The 22,104-nt window shown below is 32.1% G+C and overlaps 1 protein-coding gene and 1 long non-coding RNA gene across 3 annotated transcripts; both read right to left on the reverse strand.

The window, feature by feature from the left end:
* Positions 1-691: 691 nt before the first annotated feature.
* On the reverse strand, positions 692-2,470 carry LOC131004737 (cyclin-dependent kinase inhibitor 7-like). Of its 2 annotated transcripts, none has more exons than XM_057931475.1 (4): positions 1,900-2,470; positions 1,683-1,747; positions 1,217-1,435; positions 692-1,011 (listed from the first exon to the last, which is right to left on the reverse strand). In XM_057931475.1, exons 1-4 carry the CDS (start codon positions 2,140-2,142, stop codon positions 942-944), a joined length of 597 nt encoding a protein of 198 aa, XP_057787458.1. In that variant the 5' UTR covers positions 2,143-2,470; the 3' UTR covers positions 692-941. The 2 variants fall into 2 exon arrangements, with proteins under 2 accessions (XP_057787458.1, XP_057787459.1); XM_057931476.1 differs by having other exon boundaries at positions 1,217-1,432; positions 1,900-2,322.
* A 2,006-nt stretch (positions 2,471-4,476) lies between these two features.
* Positions 4,477-7,479, reverse strand: LOC131004738 (uncharacterized). The gene is made up of 3 exons (XR_009095097.1): positions 7,002-7,479; positions 6,856-6,930; positions 4,477-4,771 (listed from the first exon to the last, which is right to left on the reverse strand). It is a non-coding gene; the product is annotated as an uncharacterized LOC131004738 (long non-coding RNA).
* Positions 7,480-22,104: the final 14,625 nt, after the last annotated feature.

Genomic DNA, 22,104 nt, shown 5'->3' on the forward strand with positions numbered 1-22,104 from the left:
TTTTTTTCATGATATATTCTTTCACATGAATAGAGAAAGCAGAACAATATTTCTGTGTGGATATACACATGAATATCGGCTACACAATAACTTATCCAGACTACTGGTTAGAGTTTGCAATGGATGTATGTGTAAGTGTAAAATAATACCCGCCGGTTTGGGGACCAGATCTATCTCGAAATATACAATTCTTTTTGAGCCAGTTTCTTTTTTTCCTTTTATCATTATCCCACACTCCAAATGCTAAAGGACAAACCTTTCAATCAAACTTCAAAACCAATTCACATGGCCCACTTTACACACAGCATACACACTAAACCCACTCACACATTTAGTATATACATACATTTACAACGTGTATGTATTAGCTGAGCTCCACTCTCAAGACACACACATGTGGGTGGGTGAATTGCGTGCCATGCAACCGAGTCTGCTTTTACTTTTACATTTATATTTTCAATTGGAATTCTGCCAAATAATGGGTACAAGAAACTTCACACACAAAGTGACAGCAATCAAGAAAGCATCCAAAATATGCACAAACAGAAACTCCCTTTTCAATTTGAAACGCAAGATAACAAAATCAAATTAATACCGTCCTACCCACATCAATATCATCAAACTCTGACAAAAGAAATCATCCCAAATTTCGCCACTTCAAAAATGGAAAAAGGGAAATGAAATGTTATCGTACTAGAAAAAGCTTGATTTTGCATTAAGAGAACTCTAGCTTCTTTACATGAATTTGGGAAATTGCTATACATATCGAGCCAGATCGATTTCGATGTTAGAAAATGTCGAATGCCCTCTCTTCTTGAATGAGTGAATTAATTTAATCTAACCCCACCAACGAAAACAAAAATTAAACAGGGAAAAAGAAAAAAGAAAAAGAGAGAGGAAATCATAAGATGCTTTCTTTCTTGTTTTGGTGGTGGTTTCATTTAAGGCAGTAAACGAACCCAGTGATACTTGCCCTCCAATGGAACGTCCTTTACAATATCATAGTTGTACCTGAAAATAATACAAACCCAATTCAATCAAATAATTTCTCCTTTCCTTTTCGGTTGCGGGAATAATCAATTGGCCCACGCTAAAATGAGCAGGGTGTACATTTTGAGCGTGAAGCGCTTATCGTACGCCACCGCGGAATCATGTAATGATTGTATGCATATGCGAGAATATGGAGTGGAGATAAAAGTTTGTGGATATTACGCACTTTTCAGCGAATCGTTTCTGTTCGTACTTTTCCGCCGCCGCGAAGAACGCCTCCAATTCCGCCGCCGATGGCATGTTTTCCGCCACGGAATTCAGACTTTTGCGGCGGAGAGCCGTCGGAGGCGGAGATGATTTTTTCTTTGACGTGGTCGACGGCGATTGCTGCAATAGGACATGCTCCGAGTCTCCGTAGAGCTCGCTAGTTGGAGTCGCCTCTCTACTGAAATCGTACAACAACAAAATTGAAAATCAATATTTAAATTTATGAACGAAGAGGAAAAGCATAAGAAACATTGTGAAACGTTATTTATCTTTATTTTTTTTTGAGCAAGTGAAACGTTAACTAAACAGTAATTTTGTCAATGAAAACAATTTAGTGTCATCTAATTTCATCACGATGTTTGGAAAATTGAAAATATACAAAGTACAAATGCATAATTAATACATTAATTGTTTTCATTATTCACCTGAAAACGCGTCCGGTGGACGTGGAAATTTCCGTTTCGAAACCCTCGGAGTGCGAACCAGCATTCTAGAGAGAGAGAGAGAGAGGAACAAATTCAGAAAATTCTTCAAGAAAGGAAAATATTGCCGTAATTTCAGCTCCAGAAAACGAAAACACAACGGACACAATTCCACAAGTAGCACTTAATCCAACTGTGTGTTTGAATTTCGAATTCTCACCTCCAGATCTGGCGAACTAGGACTCATCTTTACGACGTCGGTTGAGTTCTCATGCTTAGAACAACTTGAAGTCCTAGACACCGCGGGCGACACTGAATTCTCCGCCAATTCTTCCTCGCCGCAGCTGTCATTTTCGAGCTTAGAGTAAACCTTCCTCTTCTTGCTTAAATTCAACAGCATATCTTCCTCCGTCGCTCTACACTTTATCCTCACGCTCTCACTTCTCTTCAAGAATTCCCCCATCTCTCTCCCTACCCCTGTACATATATTCTGCTATAATTCAAAAAATCGGAGAAAGTGAGTTTGTTTGTGTGAATTCTGGTGTGTGTATATATATTTATATGTGTGATCAACATACGCCTGCAAAGGCATAAAGCTCAATTTCTTTTGAGCGCACCACTTCCGCTGCTATAAAAATCAGACGCGAGGAGAGAGAGAGTAGGGGCAAATACGGAAAACAAGAAAAAGGAGCGATTTGATCGGACGGTGAAGATTAAACGAAGCGGTTACCGTAACATGTGGTCCTGACTCTGTTAACGGTGACAGGCACATGGTGATGCCGTTAAGAGAGAGATCGGGATCGTATGAGAATGATTATGGATTAATAAACCAGTGACCGACCGACACGTGGTACAGCATGACAACCGGTTATACCCGGTTGGCTGACCGGAAATCTTGATTATGACTGGGATTTTGTTGCGGCATAACTGAAAATCACTGCTACAATAGTTTCTCATGCCGGTTGTTCAAGTAGCCTAAACAGAGTTTGTTGTAATTGCTACCAATCCTCTAAACGTAAATTTGCATCTCCTAAATCAAATTTTTGGATTTGAATTTTTCTAGTTCTACCATTTGTTATTTTCTTTTTGGGAAAAGCAAAATTAATAAAAGATCAATAAACTTAGATTTTAGTTCTTCTTTTTTTTAACAAAAGATTTTAGTTCTTTGAAATAGAAGCTGCACAAATATATTGAGACGGGAGGAATCTCACGAAATGACTAGAACAAGAAGAATCAAAAGCAAAATGAATGTCTGCAAGTTTAAAGATCTTAGTTCGAGTCTGCGATGTTTAATTTTAATTCTTTAATTACTAATTTATCAAAAAAAAAGAAGCTAAATTGTAGGCAAGCATGTCTACGAAGCGCTTAATCCCAACATGATCGCAATTCGAAAGGGCTTGAGTTGAGAGATTCTTCTGAGTCCTCGAACAAGTTCCATGCAGTCGTGTTCAACTAGACATTTTTTAATATTTTTAATTATTACAGTTTTTTCAATTATATTGTTTCTGAAGGAAAGTGTTTCTTTTAATATAACGATTAGATGAATACGATACAACTGAATAAAAATCAACAAATATTGGATGATTTGGTTATTTTAATTGTGGTTGTGACTGTGTACAACTAGACAAAGTATATACGAGAATTAAACTCTTAACCTAACTCATTATACGAAAATAAGACTAATTAAATTTTATTATAATGGTGATCCATTGGTATTAGTTCAAGCAATTAATGTTAAAATGATCTTGGTAAATATTACAAAAATGAGTATGCATATTTTCGTACTAAAGATAATTTATTTTTAGATGAAAGGTAAAATAGACACCATACCTAATTGTCCGATAATTACATAAAAATATCAAACCCGACATGACAACACTAGACGATGGACTTGATCTTAGATCAAAATTGGTGGAATTCCAGTACATCATTATTCTTAAGTAGATCGTGTTAGATCTTTATTTGTTACCCTTTATACTATTTTATAATAATATGAGTATACTTTTTAGATATTAATACAAATTAGGGGTGATGTCCCCAAGGGGACACCAAGCGGTGCGACCTCCTGTGTGTGAACAGTGAGTTCCCGGGTTCAAACCCCACTGCTCCCCCTCCCCAACTCCCCCAAGTCAAAAAAAAAAAAAACAAATTAGGGGTGATGAATACAAAATTTTGGCTGCCCGTATAATCGGCTGAGTTAAACGAGTTGATTATATGGGTAACACTAATATCGCAGCGAAAAACTTTCCCCTATTTTTTTTTTCCCCATATGTTTAAATTGAAAAATAAACACCAAAGTTTCACTAATTAAAAATAGAATATCATTCTTAAATCACAATTTACATTAATAAATTTCAAACATTATTATTCACAAATTAAATCTCTAAACTTTCAGCAACTTTAATTTACGTTTCAAAACACACCATTCACATCAATTATAAACTAGTTCTCCCTCTGTCCCGCTAATAATGACACGTTTCTTTTCGGCACAGAGATTAAGGAGAAGAAAGTAAGTAGAGTTAAGAGTGAGGTCCACATATTTAAGTTTGTGATTAAGGGATTAATAGTTATTTCTATTTTATCAATATCAAATAAACTTTATTTTTATGTTTATTAATTTTCTATCTTTATTTTGTTTTAATAATTTTTTTAATAACCTATTTTTTCAAAATTTAATGAAACTGAAAAACTGAATCGACTTTTTGATTTCCTTAATTTCGGCTACTCTCCAATTCATTCCAAAAACTTAAAACTAAAACTAAAAAAATGGCGCCACATTTTGGAAGAGAATGGCAGAACTGCTCATTCATTAAATTTTTGGGAGTTTTCAAATTTCCCACAAATTTTCAAAGTTAAGCCCTTTATAAATAGGGCATACATTCAGTTTAAAAAACATTCAAAATCTAACACCTAAACACAAAAAAGCAACAGCAACATGGCTAGAAGAAATGATCTTTCTTCCTTTGAGAGAGCAGCCATCCTCCAATTTTTGCTTGAAGGTAGCAAAAATGGCAAACCAGGTAGAGGTAAGCTGACTGCAGCGGTGCAAAAGCGGAAGAGCTCGCGAAGAACCATCAGTCGACTTTGGGAAGCTGCAAAAAAGTAAAAGGATCGTGGTGAGGTAATTAGTTCTTTGAGTCGTAAATCATCAACAAGAAAAAAAAAACATGTAGAAATTGATTTAGGGTTGATTGCTAGCATAGACTTGGCAAAAAGATCTACCATTACAAGGCTAACATGTGGGATTGGATGCAGTAAAAGCACAATAGGCAGGTGGATTCAATCTGGGCTGATCAGGGCTCATACAAATGCAATTAAACCTGATCTAACGGCTCCAAACAAGTTGCTTAGGTTACGGTTTTCCTTAGAAGCTCTAGAATATGATAGGATTCTTAGGAGTTTGACGTTTAAAAGCATGCACAACACAGTCCATATTGATGAGAAGTGGTTCTACATCACAAGAATATCATAAAGGTTCTATTTGACCCCTGAAGAGACAGAACCTCACAGGACATGCAAGAGCAAAAAGTTCATCACTAAAGTGATGTTCACGTGTGATGTGTGTCGGCCAGTGTTTGCAAGTGATGGCAGTTGCTTGTTTGATGGCAAAATTGGCATATTTCCATTCACTGAATTGGTGGCAGCCAAAAGGAAGAGTAAAAATAGGGATGCAGGGACAATGGAGGTGAAATCAATACAAAGCATCACCAAACAAGTTGTGAAAGAATGCCTCATCAACAAGGTACAAATGGTGAATGAAACATGCTCTAAATGTAACAATTGCATGTACATAGTTCAATTAATTTCTTTATATGCTTAGTTAATGCAATGCATGGTAGATTGATGTAAAGTCTGTTACCATTTGTTTTTAAATTCAGATTGTTCCTGCTATTAAAGCAAATTGCCAGCAGGGGCTAGCAAAACCATATATATACAACAAGATAATGCTAGGCCTCACATTCAAGACTCAGACCCAGATTTCAGGACAATAGCTTCAGCAGATGGCTTTGACATTCACCTGGTGTATCAACCACCAAACTCCCCAGATACAAACATCAATGATCCGGTGTGGTTTAGGGCAATACAGAGCCTACAAACTGAATTAGTTTGTACCAGTGTGGGTGGTATTGTGAATGCAGTCATTAATTCATTTAATGAATTAAGCCCAAACACTTTGAATAAAGTGTTTTTAAGCTTACAGAGTTGCATGATTGAAATTCTGAAGGTTAAAGGGAAGAACAACTATAAAATTCCACATATGAGGGAAGATGCACTAATTAGGCAGGATATGCTCTCATTGAATCTCCAAGTTCCAAGTAAACTTGTTAGGGAATGCATATCTTACCTAATTGACAATGGAGCATTGTCAATTAGTGATACACTAATGCAAGTGTTGGGAGTGCATGCAGGATGTACAAATGAGCTTGAGGTGATGGTGCATCACCTTCAAATTCAAGGAAATGAAGTAATGTGAAAAAGAAAGAAGCATTTGGCAATGAAGAGCAGCGGAGAAGGTGATGTGTTGAAGAAAAGTGATGAAGAATGACTGATTTTGTAAGTAAAAACTGTGAAGGTTTGCTTTTTGTAAATGATCTGCTCTAAATGATTGAAAAGTGTGAATGATTTCATTTTGTAAATGAATGTTGGGCTAAATGAATGAAAAGATGAATGTTGGTTTCATTTTGTAAATTATCTGCTCTAAATCATTCAAAAGTGTGAATGATTCATTTTGTAAATGAATGTTGGGCTAAATGAATGAAAAGATGAATGTTGGTTTCATTTTGTAAGTGAATGAATGAATAAGCAACAACAAACAGCAGCCAACAACACCAAATCAAACCAACAAACAGCAGCCAACAACACCAAATCAAACCAACAACAACTACAATTAGTAGCAAACATCAAGCACCAACAATCCCAAATCAAACTAGACATAAGGACACCAAACCATAAGAACAAGGGACGAACCATTAAGAATCAGGAATTTTTCATCTCATTCAAAAGAAAATCAATCATAAATGTAAAAAAAAAACAGGGACCTAATGTATGAGCATTAAATCATCATTTCAGACCCACATAAACACACATAACACATAGTACAATCACTACAAATCCCACGTGCAACAGCTTAAATTCGGATCATGGAGAGCAAATTAGGGATTAGGGCAAATCTCACTAGAAAAAAGCCAGGAAGCAGGATTTTTAACATCGCCAACTCGCTGTCAGCCATTTCCATGTGTTGCCAATTTTTCTCATAAAGAAAAAATGAATCGGGGTAAACATCACAATCGGAGACCATCGGAGTAATGATAGGGCATCTACCTTGTTGGGCTAAAGCCAGGCGACCCCGTTCTCTGCATCGATCTTCGATCACCTTGAACTCAATCCATGTCTGTAACGAACTCATCCATTCCCAATCGTAAGAATCATCGTAGTCTGTCGACACTCTTTCGATTAAATCCCTCAGATTTTGAAAATAAACTCATAGAGAAAGGCGACGAAGGCGGAAGACAAACAGAGAGATAGATCTGATTTCGGGTAGGGTTTACATCACATGGAATTTTCTATCGGGGACGATGGTGGAGGCCAAATTGGTGAGAGACAAATGCAGAGTGGGCAGCGGCTTACACCCAAACAAGGCAACGACGGTCAGCAGGCGAAGAGAGAGAGAGAGGTTTCAGGCGAAACCTTGGAGAGATGGAGAGAGATAGATTTAGGGTTTGAGTGAGAGCGGCGGACGTGAGAATGAGAAAGGGAAAATAATTTACTCCCTCGAATTTTAGATCCGGAGACCTCTTGAATTCTCCACCCTCTTTGTTTAATTATTGATTTTCATTAATTAAGTTTAATTTTGATTAGGCTTTTAACTAGTGAATTAATTACAACTAGTATATGCCCATTCGTGCGATGCACGACAGACATCGAAATTAAATGATAAATTTAAATAATAAATAAATAAATAAAATAATATAAAAAATACAAAGTATGTTTTAAAATAAATTATAATAATTCACATCAATTACTCAATAAAATTCTGAATTTAAAAATATAAATTTTCAATTTATACAAAGTGTAATGATATTATAGTTATTAAATAAATTTAAAAATGATTCGATAATGAAAATTTGCATTATGCATATTATTATATAGTATTATTAATCATAATAAATATTTTTCACATATAAACATAAATAAAAAGTCGTAAATTTTTAATGAGGAGATAGAAAATAAAATATTTTAAATTTTTCATAACTTATTCATTTTAAATTCATTTTTGATAATTTTTATACTATATTAAATTTAAGATACATATTGATTTTTTTTTATGATGTTTAGAAAAATAATTAAATTATTAAAAAAATAAAAAAAATAGTAAAAATTTTGGTGAAAGAAGAGAGAGAAAAAGAGAAGGAAAACATGGAGGGAAAAAACTCCTCTTTTATATATCATATAGATTAGCTATCCCTTATTATTTCCTAAAGTAGAAACATGTCATTATCGGTGGGACAACCCGAAATGGAATACGTGTCATTATTAGTATTAAACTTGGTACTTTACTAATTAGTAATTACTATCTTAAACTAGCAAGCTTTTGTTTAACTTAATTAATACTTCTTGGTCCCAACTTTTAGTATTCATATTTTCATTTTAGTTTGTCTCATATTTTTATATTTATTTCTATTTATAATAAAAGTGGATGAGACCCTTACTCCACTTTAATCACTTTAACACTCTCATAAAGGTGAAATCCTTATTCAACTCACAAATAAACCATTTTTATCAAAATCTATGTAATTTTCAAATGGATACTAAAAATTAAAACGGAGTGAATATTTTATAAGAGTAAAATATATAAATTATAATAATTAAAAATTATCCAAATATTATGAGTATTACGGGTGTACTCATTAGTTAATAGGTGTAACTAATAGCCAATAATTAATTGAAACTTCGCTCCATAACCGCTTTGTGATCTTACAAATGCAATTAACAAACACCACACGATTATGAATCATATTACCCGAATACCCGATGTTGTATTATCGTCCCTAATACAAAGTGTTGATAATTGGGCTCTTATATTAAGAATTGTAGACTTGTTAACATAAACTCTATTTTAAACAAAAAAATTATATAAACAAATCAAAAGGTTTCTATAAATTTGCTTTGCCTATATATATGGAGGCTAAAATAAAAATACCTCTTGAAATATAAAATAGGAACAAGTTTTAGCCTTTAGATCATTAAGATCTATGATGAATTCATGGTCCTGAGTTCAAATTGCATAGGTGGCGAAAGTTTTAATTTTCTCATTTCAGACATTTATACAGCAAATTCATACGTATTCTACATAATATATATATATATATATATATATATATATATATCCGTCCCGCGAAGCGTGACCCACTTTCCTTTTTGGGTTGTTCCACGAAGCTTGACCTGTTTCTAAAAATAACAAAAAATTTACCATTTATTCACCTTTTCACTTTTTCACCTACCACACTTAATACACAAAATATCAATTTCTTAATTCTCGTGCCGAAAAGAAATGGGTCACGCTTCATGGGACGAAGGGAGTACTATAAAACAACCTGTATATATAATGTTAAATGGGAAAGAGCTACTCCTTTCATCTTTAAATAAGTGTCATATGACACAAAATTACACATACCAAGGAGGAGTATAATTTTACATGCATATTCTTAATATATTTCCTAATTTTAAGATTTCATTTAATTATAATATTAAAACATGGGTGGAATTGAAAATTTAGCTCAATTTTACTTTAAAATTCCACAATATGACACTTAGAAGAGAATAAAAAAACTCTACATTATGATACTTATTTGAAGATGGAGGAAGTATAGTTTTATACTGAAGGTCTTCGTAAACATAATACGTAAATGAATCAAGCTATTTATAAGTTGTATTAGATATCGATTAGAAAAAATTAAGTTCGTTGGAACTCATTTAGTATTTTAGCTTTTACTTATAAAATTATTAATTGAAAATTTATGTATTATAATTATAAATAATTGTATTACCTCTAGAAATTTTATTTTAACAATAGCAATAAATACATAATTTATAATTATCATGCCACAATAGGTCATTGTACGATTAAAAAAAACAATTATGGAACTTCTAGTAGATCATTGTCTTGTAACCTATCAATTTGTGTTATGTTTTGCAGGTTAGAACGTACACGATACGATATAACATTAAAAAAAATTATACTTATAATTTTCGTGTCAACACAAATAAATTTAATTATAATTAATCCATCATTTTCGTATTGTATTTAATTACCTCTTGTAAACAATAATCAGTGCCTATATATTATATAGAGAAAAAAATAATAAAAATTAGGTTGGTTTGGTTAATTGTACTTTAAGACCACAAATTAACCAAATCAAATTAATCTCCGATCGATTTACTATAATTTTGATTTTGTTGGATTAAGCACAAAGGGTGGAAATCACCACATAAATACGTTAAGATGCAAAGATGTCCGGTGCTCATGATAAAATAAAATAAAAACCGTATGTTCGATATTTTAGAAACATTGAAATCGTGATTTGATTCAAATTTTATGAGTATATTCCTTCCCGGTCAAAAGAAAAAAAAAATAAAAGTACACGCACGCAGTCTAATGATAACAAATGTTTAATTACTACGTCAGACGTGTTTGTTTCAAATTAATTTTGGGCAGATGTATAAGTTTGCAGTTAATATAGAGCAGCTGGACTGGACTGCTTTAATTATAAGTATTAAAATGAAATTTGAATGGTTTATTAATATTCAAGTCATTTGTTCCTCTTTTTCTCCATACATTTTTTTGCATCTTTCGAAAGCTTTCCGTATTCCTTTCCGATTCTTGTCTCCAAATTAATTGTAAATAGTAATATTTATAACAATTAAATTAAGATCTGTATTCGTTCTGTTTGGTGAGCTAGTTGAGTATTAATTAGAACATTCCTTATCCAGTAAATTAAGTTGCATCCCTTCTTTGATCAATCAATATTTTCTTTAGGGTGTTATTATTATTATTATTATTATTATTATTATTATTATTATTATTATTATTATTATTATTATTATTATTATTATATGGAACCAGGGTTATTTTCTCGGATGAAAATATCAATGTCAAATTTTTAATTAGGTGACGTTTTTTCACTTATTTAAAATAATGATTCCTACTACTAAAAAAAAAAGAAGATTTTTCGACAAGAATAACGCTACTGTTTTGTTGGGTGTGGGGTTAAAGCCTAACACATAAATGACCTAGCTAAAGTACTACTAACAAACACTTATTTCTGCAAAAAAAAAAAAAAATGGAAATTAGAACCAAAATCAAATTATCAAATTCTAATATGTTTATATCATAGATGACTTATCAATTTTAAATCCAAAAGTAGATATTGCACTATATGATTTATGCTTAATTGTTCGTATTTTGGGGTTTGATTGTGCTATATTTGAGCTAAATATTCTGGAAGTTTGTGCGTTTATGAGTTTGTTAATGCTTTGTAGGAGCTTTTGATAAAACAAGAGGAAGAATGCTAAGTTGGAGTTTTTGATCAAAAATTGATATTTTGGGCTCAAAGTGGTGCCAGAGCTGACGGTGCATACTCTGCTGCCTCGCCAGAGCTGACAGAGCCGAAGTCCATTCATTAGAATGGATTTCCCGTGCCAGAGCCAGAGCTAACAATTCCAAGCCAGAGCTGAATTCCAGAGTGGACAGTGCTGAGTTCCAGAACTGACAAAACTCGACAGAGCTGACCAAATCCAGAGCTGACAAACTCCAGAGCTACCTACGCCAACACTTTTTCAGAGCTGGCAATCTCCTTATCCAGAGCTGACTACTTCTACAGAGCTGACGTTCCAGCTCTGCCAGAACTCGCCAGAGCTGTCAAGACTTGCCGAGCAAGTTATCCAGTGTAATCCCCTGTGCGCGCACGCTGCCTTGATGTCTATCTCTTAGGCCCAGTTTGGCTGGGCCGTACTTGATGGTCATTAGGGTTGATGAAGTAGGGTGGTCTATAAAAAGGGCTCAACGTTCATGATCAAGAACAATCTTCTGCCTCCGGCACTTTACTTCTTTTGCCTTTGGGAATTATTGAGCTTCCGTTAGGCAACCGAAACACTTAGCGTTTTTTCTAGCTTTCATTGTTCTTCAAGTTTTCGTGATTTTTGTTCAAATTAGATTTCAATTTCGTTTTGCTTTAGTTTTCTGTTTCGAAGGTGTAATCAAGTGACAGTGGTTTCATCATCGCAACGTTACTTTTATGATATTTCGTATTTACGTTTATTTCTTTGCCGCGTTATTAATTATGTTTATGCTTTCAATTTGCGATTTCTTTTATGTTAATTAGATTAGAACCTTTAAAATTTACAAGTTATTTAAATTCTTAGCCTAATAGCATTTAAATTCAACTCGCCTTTAATTTACGCTAGCTCTTAATTCTGCCTAGGGTTTAATAGTTTATTTCTGCTTAAGTATTTAGTTTAATTCTTTTCTGCCTAGTTAATTTTAAGTTTAAGTTTTAAGTTTAAGTTTAATTTACAAGCATTAGTTTAATTCTTTTTCCGCCTAGATAATTCTTAAGTTTAAGTTTCAAGTTAAGTTTAATTTTACAAGTTTTCAGTCCAACCTTTATTGCTTTCGTGTGATACAATTAAGAGCCCTTTAAGATCTTCCTTGAGAGACGACTTTGGGTTAACTTACCATTGCTAGAGTGTCATTGTCCTATTGCAAGTCAATCTAGAGGTGTTTAGGTTGAGTCACTATACAAATCCTTAAAAGTATAAATAGGACTGTATTAGTATATTATTTTTTGATAAGAAATATAATACTCTCTCCGTCCCATAACAAGTGTCTCACTTTCTTTTTTGAGTTGTCTCACAATAAGTGTTCTCTTTTTAAAATAAGAAAGTGTGTTCCATCACTTTTTACCTTTTATTCATTTTCATTTTCATTTTAATTTTATTCATTTCACAAAATAAAAGTTGACTCCACCACTTTTTATTCTTTTTACTTTTTAATTGTACCCATTTAAATTTCCGTGCTCAAACAAATTAGGATACTTGTTATGAGAGAGACGTATGGAGTACTACATTTTTTAAACGAAAAAAACAACACACATTTAATTAATCATTTTGTATCTCCACAAAGCTACTATTCTTTCCTTTTCAGTGTCATTCTTTTTTTACTATAATATCATCGATAACAAATAAACTATATTTATTATTATGATATTTATTTAGTTTGGTGAGCTACAAACTACAAAATGTTTGAGTATTTAATCGACATTCCTTATCCGTTTATACGCCACATCTCTTTCTCGGATCAATCAATGATACATATGTAGTTTTAGATTGTAGGTGTCGGAAAAACTTTATTAATTAACAACCATACATGATGTAGATATAAATCTAAATAGTACATGGCTATATAGGAGTATTATTGTTGGGTTCATAGTTTAGATTAAAAAAAATGCTTTAGATCTTTATGTTCGTATATATGATATTGTTTGTTTCAAACTCATGTCTGCATAATTATAAATATTTGAAAATTGAAACTCCACATTCTTTTACTCCCACAAGAATTCATATATACTTCAAAATTTATACTAGGACATGGCATAATATTGTGTGGATTAACTCAAGTTGTGTTAGATAGGTCAAAGTATTTACTTTAAATATGCAATTTATTGGGCAAATTGCATTTTTATAGCAACACTGTGTTTTTGTTAATGGATTCGACCACAACGATTTATTAGTTATTTGATTTTTTATAACTAAAACGTTTTTTTTATGACAAGTTGTTCAATTATATATTATAAGGTGTGTTTACTGTGATGGAAAAAGAAAAAAATACATATATTTTCATCATTTTTTTTTTATCATTTTCATATGTTCACAATAATAGAAACATTTTCGGACACGGTGGAATATTTTCTGAAAGCTCATTTTCTCTCTAATGTTGGATAATATTATCTTTGGATAGTGGAGTGAAAATATTTTTCAACATTTCCTCATTTTTTCATGTCTAGTAAACATATGATAAAAAAGAAGAAAAAGACAATATTTTCTCACATTAATTTTCTTATCCACCCTTTTCTAATTAAAATTTTACCGCCAAAATAAATGCATCCTAAAAGAAAAAGAGAAACGATATAACGTTTCCTCTTTGGGGCAGCATTTGGATGCCTCTTGCTATGGAGTTTGGGTGCCTTTGAGGTTTTTTGGTTTACGGTGTTCATGGTTTTCTTTGCTTTCTCGTTGTAATGGACGAGTACTTTTTTTCTTTATACAGAAATTTTTTCAGCGAGTTTTTTCTAATGAGATTTTTTAACGAGGCTCGGCCCTTGTTAGCGTCTTTTCCTCTTCAAGGGTTGCTAGGTTATTCTTTCTTCTTTTTCTAATAAATTAAGTCGTACATATATATATATATGTATTTGCCTGAGTTACGTTGAGGAAGAATAATACTATTTCTTGGTGTGGCAATAAAATCTCTAATTGAAACAAAAGAAAAAAAACGGCAACTATTTAATATCGTCAAACATTAATACGTAAACAACTATACTACACTACTCCTTGACTCAAAATCATTTTTTTAAAAGACATCAGTTTCAATATACATGTAATGTAACTGGTCATAAATATTAAAAAACATAAACATCATATTCATAGATATATTTTCACATCACAAGCTTATTTATTTATCATGATGTAGAAATTTGATCCCAATACGAAAGAGATACAGAAATAAATTATTAAGCCCATAAATATAAATGGTAGTGGGTGTGAATGAAATACAATTTCACCATCCCTTGTAAGACATAATTGGCGAAAACACTTAGTACGTGTAATAAATTAGGGCATCTACCATGACCACAGGGGCCAGTGATAGTAGATGAATTTCAAATTAATGCAATATTCAAGAAACTCAGAATTTTTAGGTAATCAAGATTTATAGTATTATATACTCCCTCCTATTTATTTTAAAAGTCGCTTTAGTTTTTCAATTCTTTTCATTTTATAAGTCGTTTTGGCTTTTCAAACCAAACTAGCATTTTTTATGTTTTAAATTATTTATTAATGTTATATGCTTGTTAAAAAATTTATGTTATAAAATACATGATATGGGGTAGGAAAAATTATTGCTCGTTCTTTCAAATAAAAATTACCATGAATGTTGTTAGAATAAGACAGGTAAATGTTTGAAATGATGTCTGTTATTGGAACTTCAGATGATTTAAGCAATATATACTAAACGATATCGGTAGATGCATAACCATCATTATCCCCACCATTTGTTAAATTTCTAATACCTACATTGATTAAATATTTTATTTACATTTACTGAACATGTGTGATCATTTTATACAAAAATATATCATTATTTCATTCAATATATATATATATATATATATATATATATATATATAATACAACTATTTCCTATATAATATTTAAGAGATCAAAAATTACTAATGCAATAAGTTGTAGTGCTATGATTATGTTATAATTAATTTGTTGGGATTTTAATTGATACACAATCATAATGGTTGATTAATCTTAAATTTCAAATATTTTTTTACATATGTTGATTAAATATTCAAAAAAGAATAAATAAATAAATATCTTAAAGTCTATTTTAATCTTAGATATTACCAATATAAATATTTTAATAATATTATAAATATTTATTGAATAGTTTATTTACATTTATCCGTATGACTATAAAATATTTAAAAGATAAAAAATTAATACTTTAATTGGGGCTATATGAAAAATTATAATAAAAAAATATTCATATGATATTAAGAAGACGAAAATAAGAACAATTAAATAAGTTTAAAAAATATATATTTCTAAAAATAGTAAGATGATTTTGACGAGAAAACATAATTTACTATTTATGTAAGTGGTTGAGCTTATATATATATATATATATATATATAGACTAGTATTTGCACCCAGTGCAATAATTTGATTATCATTAATATAGTGATAATTTTTCTCTTTTTTCTTCAATAAAATTTCAATTTCATCATTCAATTCATTAATATAGTGTTAATTTGATAACTTTTTTCATTTATTAATATGTGTGTTAAAACTTAGGAAAGACTTATAATTTGAATGGCAGCACATATAGATATATTAATTTGGCTTAACCGTTTAAAATTATTGGACAAAAAATGATCATTTAATTCATGACCACACATGGTAAGAATTAAATAACTTTGCACCAAAAAGTATATGGTTTCAATAAGAAATTAATTGATGTGAAAACAAAGATATCGGTGAAGTGTCGCCATTATCATAGTTTTATAGATCTGTATTAATGAATGTTAGAAAGGTAGTATTAATGTTGGCGTAATCTACACAAAATTGTTATGAAAAATTGTACTCGGCCCAAGCATACCCTCACACATCATTCAAGCAATAATTTACGTCCAAATAAATGATGTGCCAACAAATTAATTTAGGGCTCATGCCATAAATCGATAGTGTCACTTCGGTCCGATTTATTTGGAAATTATTGATTTTGATATTCATATCTTGATTTATTGAGTTTCGGTGCCCCGTTCATATATTCCCGAAATGTATATTAATTCATGTTGTATATTTTCATTATGCACAAATCAGGGTAGTTGAGCATTAACCAAACGGAGAGGGATTGTGCACATGGAGTTTGGTTGAGTATTTTGGTATCATTCCCGATTTATCCATATACATGTATTCTTATACTCCATAAGGTTTGATTATAATAAAAACTATTCGCATCCGTTTACTGAAAATCAAACCTTTTTTATTTATTAATTACATTCATTAAAAGAAATGACTCGAATTATACACAATTATTATAACCAAAACTTTTCATATTTTTATAAAATTATTGAAAATCTTACATAATAACAATTAGATATTCACCAAGCGGTGCGACTCCTGTCTACGAACGGGTCCAGGGTTCAAACCCCACCGCTGCCCTTTCCCCAAAGTAAAAAAAAAACAATTAGATATTTGAACTATCATAAAACTTAAAACCAAACAAAATTCAATTTCATGTGTCGTGAAGATTACGTGGTGAGGTGATTTTTAACACATATATCACTACAAAAAGACATTCGTATTACAACGGGGAATAATTACCAAATTTTTCACTCGTTAAGGGGAGGGTCCAATGACCGTATTACGATCATATTACGATCGATTTAAATTTAATTTTTTGGAGGAATTTTTAATTCTAACGATCGAAAAAAAAACGATCGTTAGGACTTTTTATTTTTAAATAATTAAATTAACGATAGTTCCTTTCGAACATTAGTTTTTATTTCATTTATTAATTTTTTAAATATGTTAACGACCGTTTTAAATGGTCATTGTTGATTTGTTTTAAAAATTATTTTCTAATTAAATTAACGATCATTTTCATTGAGCTAAGTTAGCTAACAACCGATATTTTTTATCGTTGAATAAAAACATCTTTATCCACCCAATATTCCCACCTTTGCAGAATTAAAGGTTAAAAAAAAAAACCTAACTCTCCCTACCTGCCACCAGCCACCCGACGCCATGTCCCATCCTACCACTCGTCGTGCCCTATTCGCTCGCCTCCGCCCAACTACGCTGCCTCCACCCTCACACACCAAGCCGATCCTTGCCTGCGCCGTATCTGTCCTTCCTTCGTCCCAGACGCGTCGTGTCGCTTCTGCCCCACTGGCCCCCGCCCCGCCCCGCCTTTGTCGGCACTGTCTCCACCTTTGCCGCCTCCTTCCTCGTTGTTGACTCCAAAGGTTAGTGTACGTTAAAATTTAGTTCAATTTTAGGTTAATTTTCAATTACTTTGTTTATTCTATTTGACACGTGTATGTGTTATTTTATATGTTAGTTTATATATTAGGTTAATTTATACTCCCTCCGTCCACGATATCGTTTCCACTTTTGTCATTTTGGTCCGTCCACAATATTATTTCCATTTTCATTTATAGTAGTAGGGTCCACAAACTCCACCCACAACAATATATAGTGAAACTCAAACTCCACTCACAATAATACCTACTACTATCCACCACTTTCTTAAAACTCGTGTCATTCACAAAGTGAAAACGATATCGTGGACGAAGGGCAATATTAATTGTTGAGAAGCTATGTAATCGAAGGGCAATATTAATTGTTGAGAAGCTTTGTAATCGAAGGGCAATATTAATTGTTGAGAAGCTTTGTAATCTTTTTATCACCTAAAATTGAACTTTAGTTTTCTCATAGTTTAATTAATTATTAACTATAATTATGCATAATCCGTGATAATTCTATTAAAATATCAATAGCTTAGGGTATTTAATTGTAAATATATGTAATTCGAGACACTTTTGTTTGAATATTAAATTCTAGTTATCCCATATATGTAATTAGTTATCCCGAGAACTTTATCCATCGTGTGAACGTGAAAATATTACACTGAACTTATAAAATCATTGCACTCACGGTAAAAATTTAATTTGATGTGCAATCTCCACTCCGATTATGCATTATATGATTTGAAAATCGTACCGAAACGACTAATTACATTAAACAATGTTGTACGACCGGCTCAATCTTATGTTTTCACAGTAAAGCACTTTCACTTGGGGCAAAAAAGGCAATAAATGGTTCACATGCAAGCATTTAATCAAACATGAAAACTTATTAAAGGAAATATGAAATCACATGCACCATAGTAATATATACATATCCTTAAATATAATAAGTTACGCGACAATTAATTTGCTGATTTCCACTTTATATACTACCACAAATAGACAGACATGCCAAATCAGATAAATAAAAGCATTTATTTATAAGACATCGACTCGTAGTAGATTGTCTGCCTAATGTCTCTACAAGTTTTATCTATAAGACTATAAGTAATAATCCATATTGCGGAGTAATTTTGAAGACTATAATTACATGGTTCAAATAGTACTTCTCTAGTAACATCCCAAAAAATTTTAGGGGCCGTTTGATTTGCAGTTTAGGATTGATTAGGATTAAAATTATCTTGAGAAATTAGTGTGGATTAGTGTGGATTTATATTATTTCATGGGTGTTTGATATCATGGCTACTTAATCCTATATTATGTTTGATATCCATAGGATTATGTTGGATTATATTATCTAATACCAAAACTATCCTCACATAATTTTAAAAATATCATGTGTGTCCACCATTACTTGGGCATTTGCATCGATATGCGTGAGGAAGGGTAGCAGAATTTTTATCCAACTTCTCAGTATTAAATTTATCCGAGGGGGGGTGGGCGGATTATTAGTATGGGTTAATCCCACAAAATAGCATGAAGAAGTAGGATTAAGTAGGAGTTGACCATATTAACTGCACATGATATCAAACATCACACTAATCTGTATTAATTTAATTTATCCTACCTATAAACCCATATCAAACAGGCCCTTAAAAAATTAAAATAGTACTTGTCTAGTATTGCTCACATCGTACATCCTGTAATTGATACAAAAAGTTGCAAATTTATTTATTATAATTCACTGATTAGCACAAAAAATAATCAAGTTACAATAATTTTTTTGAGAATTGTGGGGAAGAATAACTATACCATGATGATAAAATTGTGGAACTCAAATGCAGTTCATGGATCACATTCTGTTACTTTAGTACTCCCTCCGTCCACCAATTAAAGGCCTATATGAAAAACACGGGTTTTAAGAAAAAAATGTATTTTTATTAGTTGAGTGGAGAAAGAGTCCCACTTTTTAAGAAAAAGTGTATTTTTATTAGTTGAGTGGAGAAATGGTCCCACTTTTTTGTAAAGAATCTTTGATTTTTTTGATTAAATAATGAATAAAAACTTACCAAAAATAGGTAGATCTTATTTTTATGGACGGACCAAAAAGGCAAGTAGGCCTTGAATTGGTGGACAGAGGGAATATCTATTTTCTTGAGGTCAAATATCACTAAAATGGAAGTTTTGGATTTACAATTAAGTTCACTTGTTTCGCACTAAGCGTCTGTTGTGTGTCGCATTTGACTTCCTGCTGCCACACACAAACACACACATATAGTATAGAGTGATTCAATATTTACTCTGTAGATTCAGTACAAAAAAATCTCACAACTCAACAAGAAGTTTTTATGCAAACACTACATATATAGAGTTCAAATCTAGTCAGATTTACGCACAAACAAATTCAAATGTGACATGAATAAATCAACGCAACACATTAACAACTATATTACGTTAATTTGTTTATATCGAGTTCATGGATTTTATAGATTTATTCATGTATTCTCATGTGCATGTGCATTCATCCGTACGGTGCAAGCCGCTCACATACTCTTAATAAGATACTTATGTGTCCTATTAGAGTGTCTAATAAGACATTTACAAGTGTCCTATTAAAATATGTAAGTTGTTTGCACCATACAAACGTCCGCATAAGAGACCAACTCCGAAAAAAATAGTGAATTCGGATGTTGCAGATCTGCAATAATGTTGTGCATCTTTATATGTGAAAGTGGAGCGAGATGTTTAATCATGCTGCAAAATTCTCAATAAAATTCTCGACGCATATTTCATATATGTTGCAAGTTAGAGATGTTATTTATGTATACATACACATACATGAAAATCCACCTAACAAGATAAGGTGTAATTTGGTTTTACATGAGAATTTACAACACGCATACTCTTTTGTTTAAACTGGAGAAAATATTTCATAAATAGATTACCCAACAATGGGTTCAAGATGCCTCACCCAAGGAGGAAAAGCCTTCAACCAACAATGCTCCACATCACAATTTATGGCGAAAGAAGCCAGAGAATGTGCTACAGAATTAGCAGAATAATGCATATGGAAGAAATCAATAATAGTAAAACTTTGCATTGTGCTTGTGCAGTATCACTGTATTTTTTTTTTTTTTACATTAGATATCTAATTATTGTCGTATATCAGTTCGTGTTTCATTTCAATAATATACAATCAATAGTGCAGTAATAAACTCGGACTGCAAATTAAATAGATCATGATATCAAAATATGATGAAAATAGATTATTCGTACAACAGTTCTTTGGCCAAAAAAAAGCACACCTTTTTACCCCTAAACAACATTTCATTATTATAACTTCTCAATGTTACATCTAAAGCTGCAAGATATTCATAAATGATGCATTAATATTAAAGAGTGAAATACATTTGTAAAACTGCTTGTTCTTTGAATGTGTATTGTAAGAATTCCATCAGCTTCATCATGAACACATTCTCATTTAAACATAACAAGCCACTACTTACATAGGGGAGATATAACTAGGTAAAATCTATATATGGATCCTTTCCAATTCCAATCAGAAACCATGAAAATAAACGTAAAGTAGATCTACAAATAACATTTTTGTCAGAAAAATACAAAACTAGTTACTAAATTTACTGCAGAATTTTACGCAATTCGAAAGGGAGAAACGATAGCTGACACACAAGTTAGAATAGAGAAAAAGGCCAAGCAGCAAAATCCAAAAATAGTTAAAAGCTTTGTCACGTTTCTAATTTTGATAGTTCTTTTTTTAGTTGTGCGTTGTCATATTTTGGTCAATTTGGAGGCAATTATAATCAACTTTGTCAAGTTTAGTAAAAATTTACTAAAAGGCATGCAAGGCCACGGAGAACTTGTAAACATAAAATTCTGAGTATATCAAGAAAATAAAAGAAGATAATTGATAATAAAAACTTTTAAAATGGTGCATAGTCGTATATTTCTACTACCACTATACCTGAAGATTGAAGTCAAAGCGAAGATAAATAAAACATATAGTTGAGAAAATAATAGGGGAGACGCAACCAATAGGTAAAACTCCGAATTGAATTAAAATACCTAACACGTGGTTATGCTCGAAATTGGCATAAAAAAGAGCAGAGAAAGCCACATCTGAGCAAACGAAAAAATGGGGAAGTTTTGGAGTAAGTGTTGAGATGCAACATTGGATTCCCTTAGAAAGAATCGAAAAGGCAAAAAACGAGTGGCCCACAAAAAAAGGGTAAACATAAAAACTGGCAGCGTGTAGAAACCTCCAATTTTCCCTCCCCCTAAATTCAAGGGCTGCTGTCCCTATCCGTAATCAGAAAAAATATACGACCAGCAGTCTGTTTCGCTACAAGATAACAACAAAAACATAATACTACTACTACTATGCATCTGTTGAGGGCCGGGCCGGGCCGCTGCTGCACTTATAAATCGGGTGACGCTCACCCGCAGCTTTTCCCTATTCAATTTCACCTCCTGCCCTTTCTTTCTATTTTCGATCCAAGGAAATTAAACCTATATGGGGGAGAGCTTAAGTACCTGTCGTGTATATGCATTGCAAACTAGACTTTAAACTCTCAGTCTGCTTCTTTATGTTT

The sequence above is a fragment of the Salvia miltiorrhiza genome, unplaced genomic scaffold (assembly GCF_028751815.1).
Source record: "Salvia miltiorrhiza cultivar Shanhuang (shh) unplaced genomic scaffold, IMPLAD_Smil_shh original_scaffold_455, whole genome shotgun sequence".
Classification (NCBI taxonomy): Eukaryota; Viridiplantae; Streptophyta; class Magnoliopsida; order Lamiales; family Lamiaceae; genus Salvia; species Salvia miltiorrhiza.

Excerpts from the sequence above, each read along its gene's own strand:
- LOC131004737 (XM_057931475.1), bottom strand. The coding sequence starts at position 2,142 with ATGGGGGAATTCTTGAAGAGAAGTGAGAGCGTGAGGATAAAGTGTAGA. Across the intron at positions 1,748-1,899 it reads CTAGTTCGCCAGATCTGGAG|AATGCTGGTTCGCACTCCGA; the intron begins GTGAGAATTCGA and ends CTCTCTCTCTAG. Across the intron at positions 1,436-1,682 it reads TCCACCGGACGCGTTTTCAG|TAGAGAGGCGACTCCAACTA; the intron begins GTGAATAATGAA and ends GTACGATTTCAG.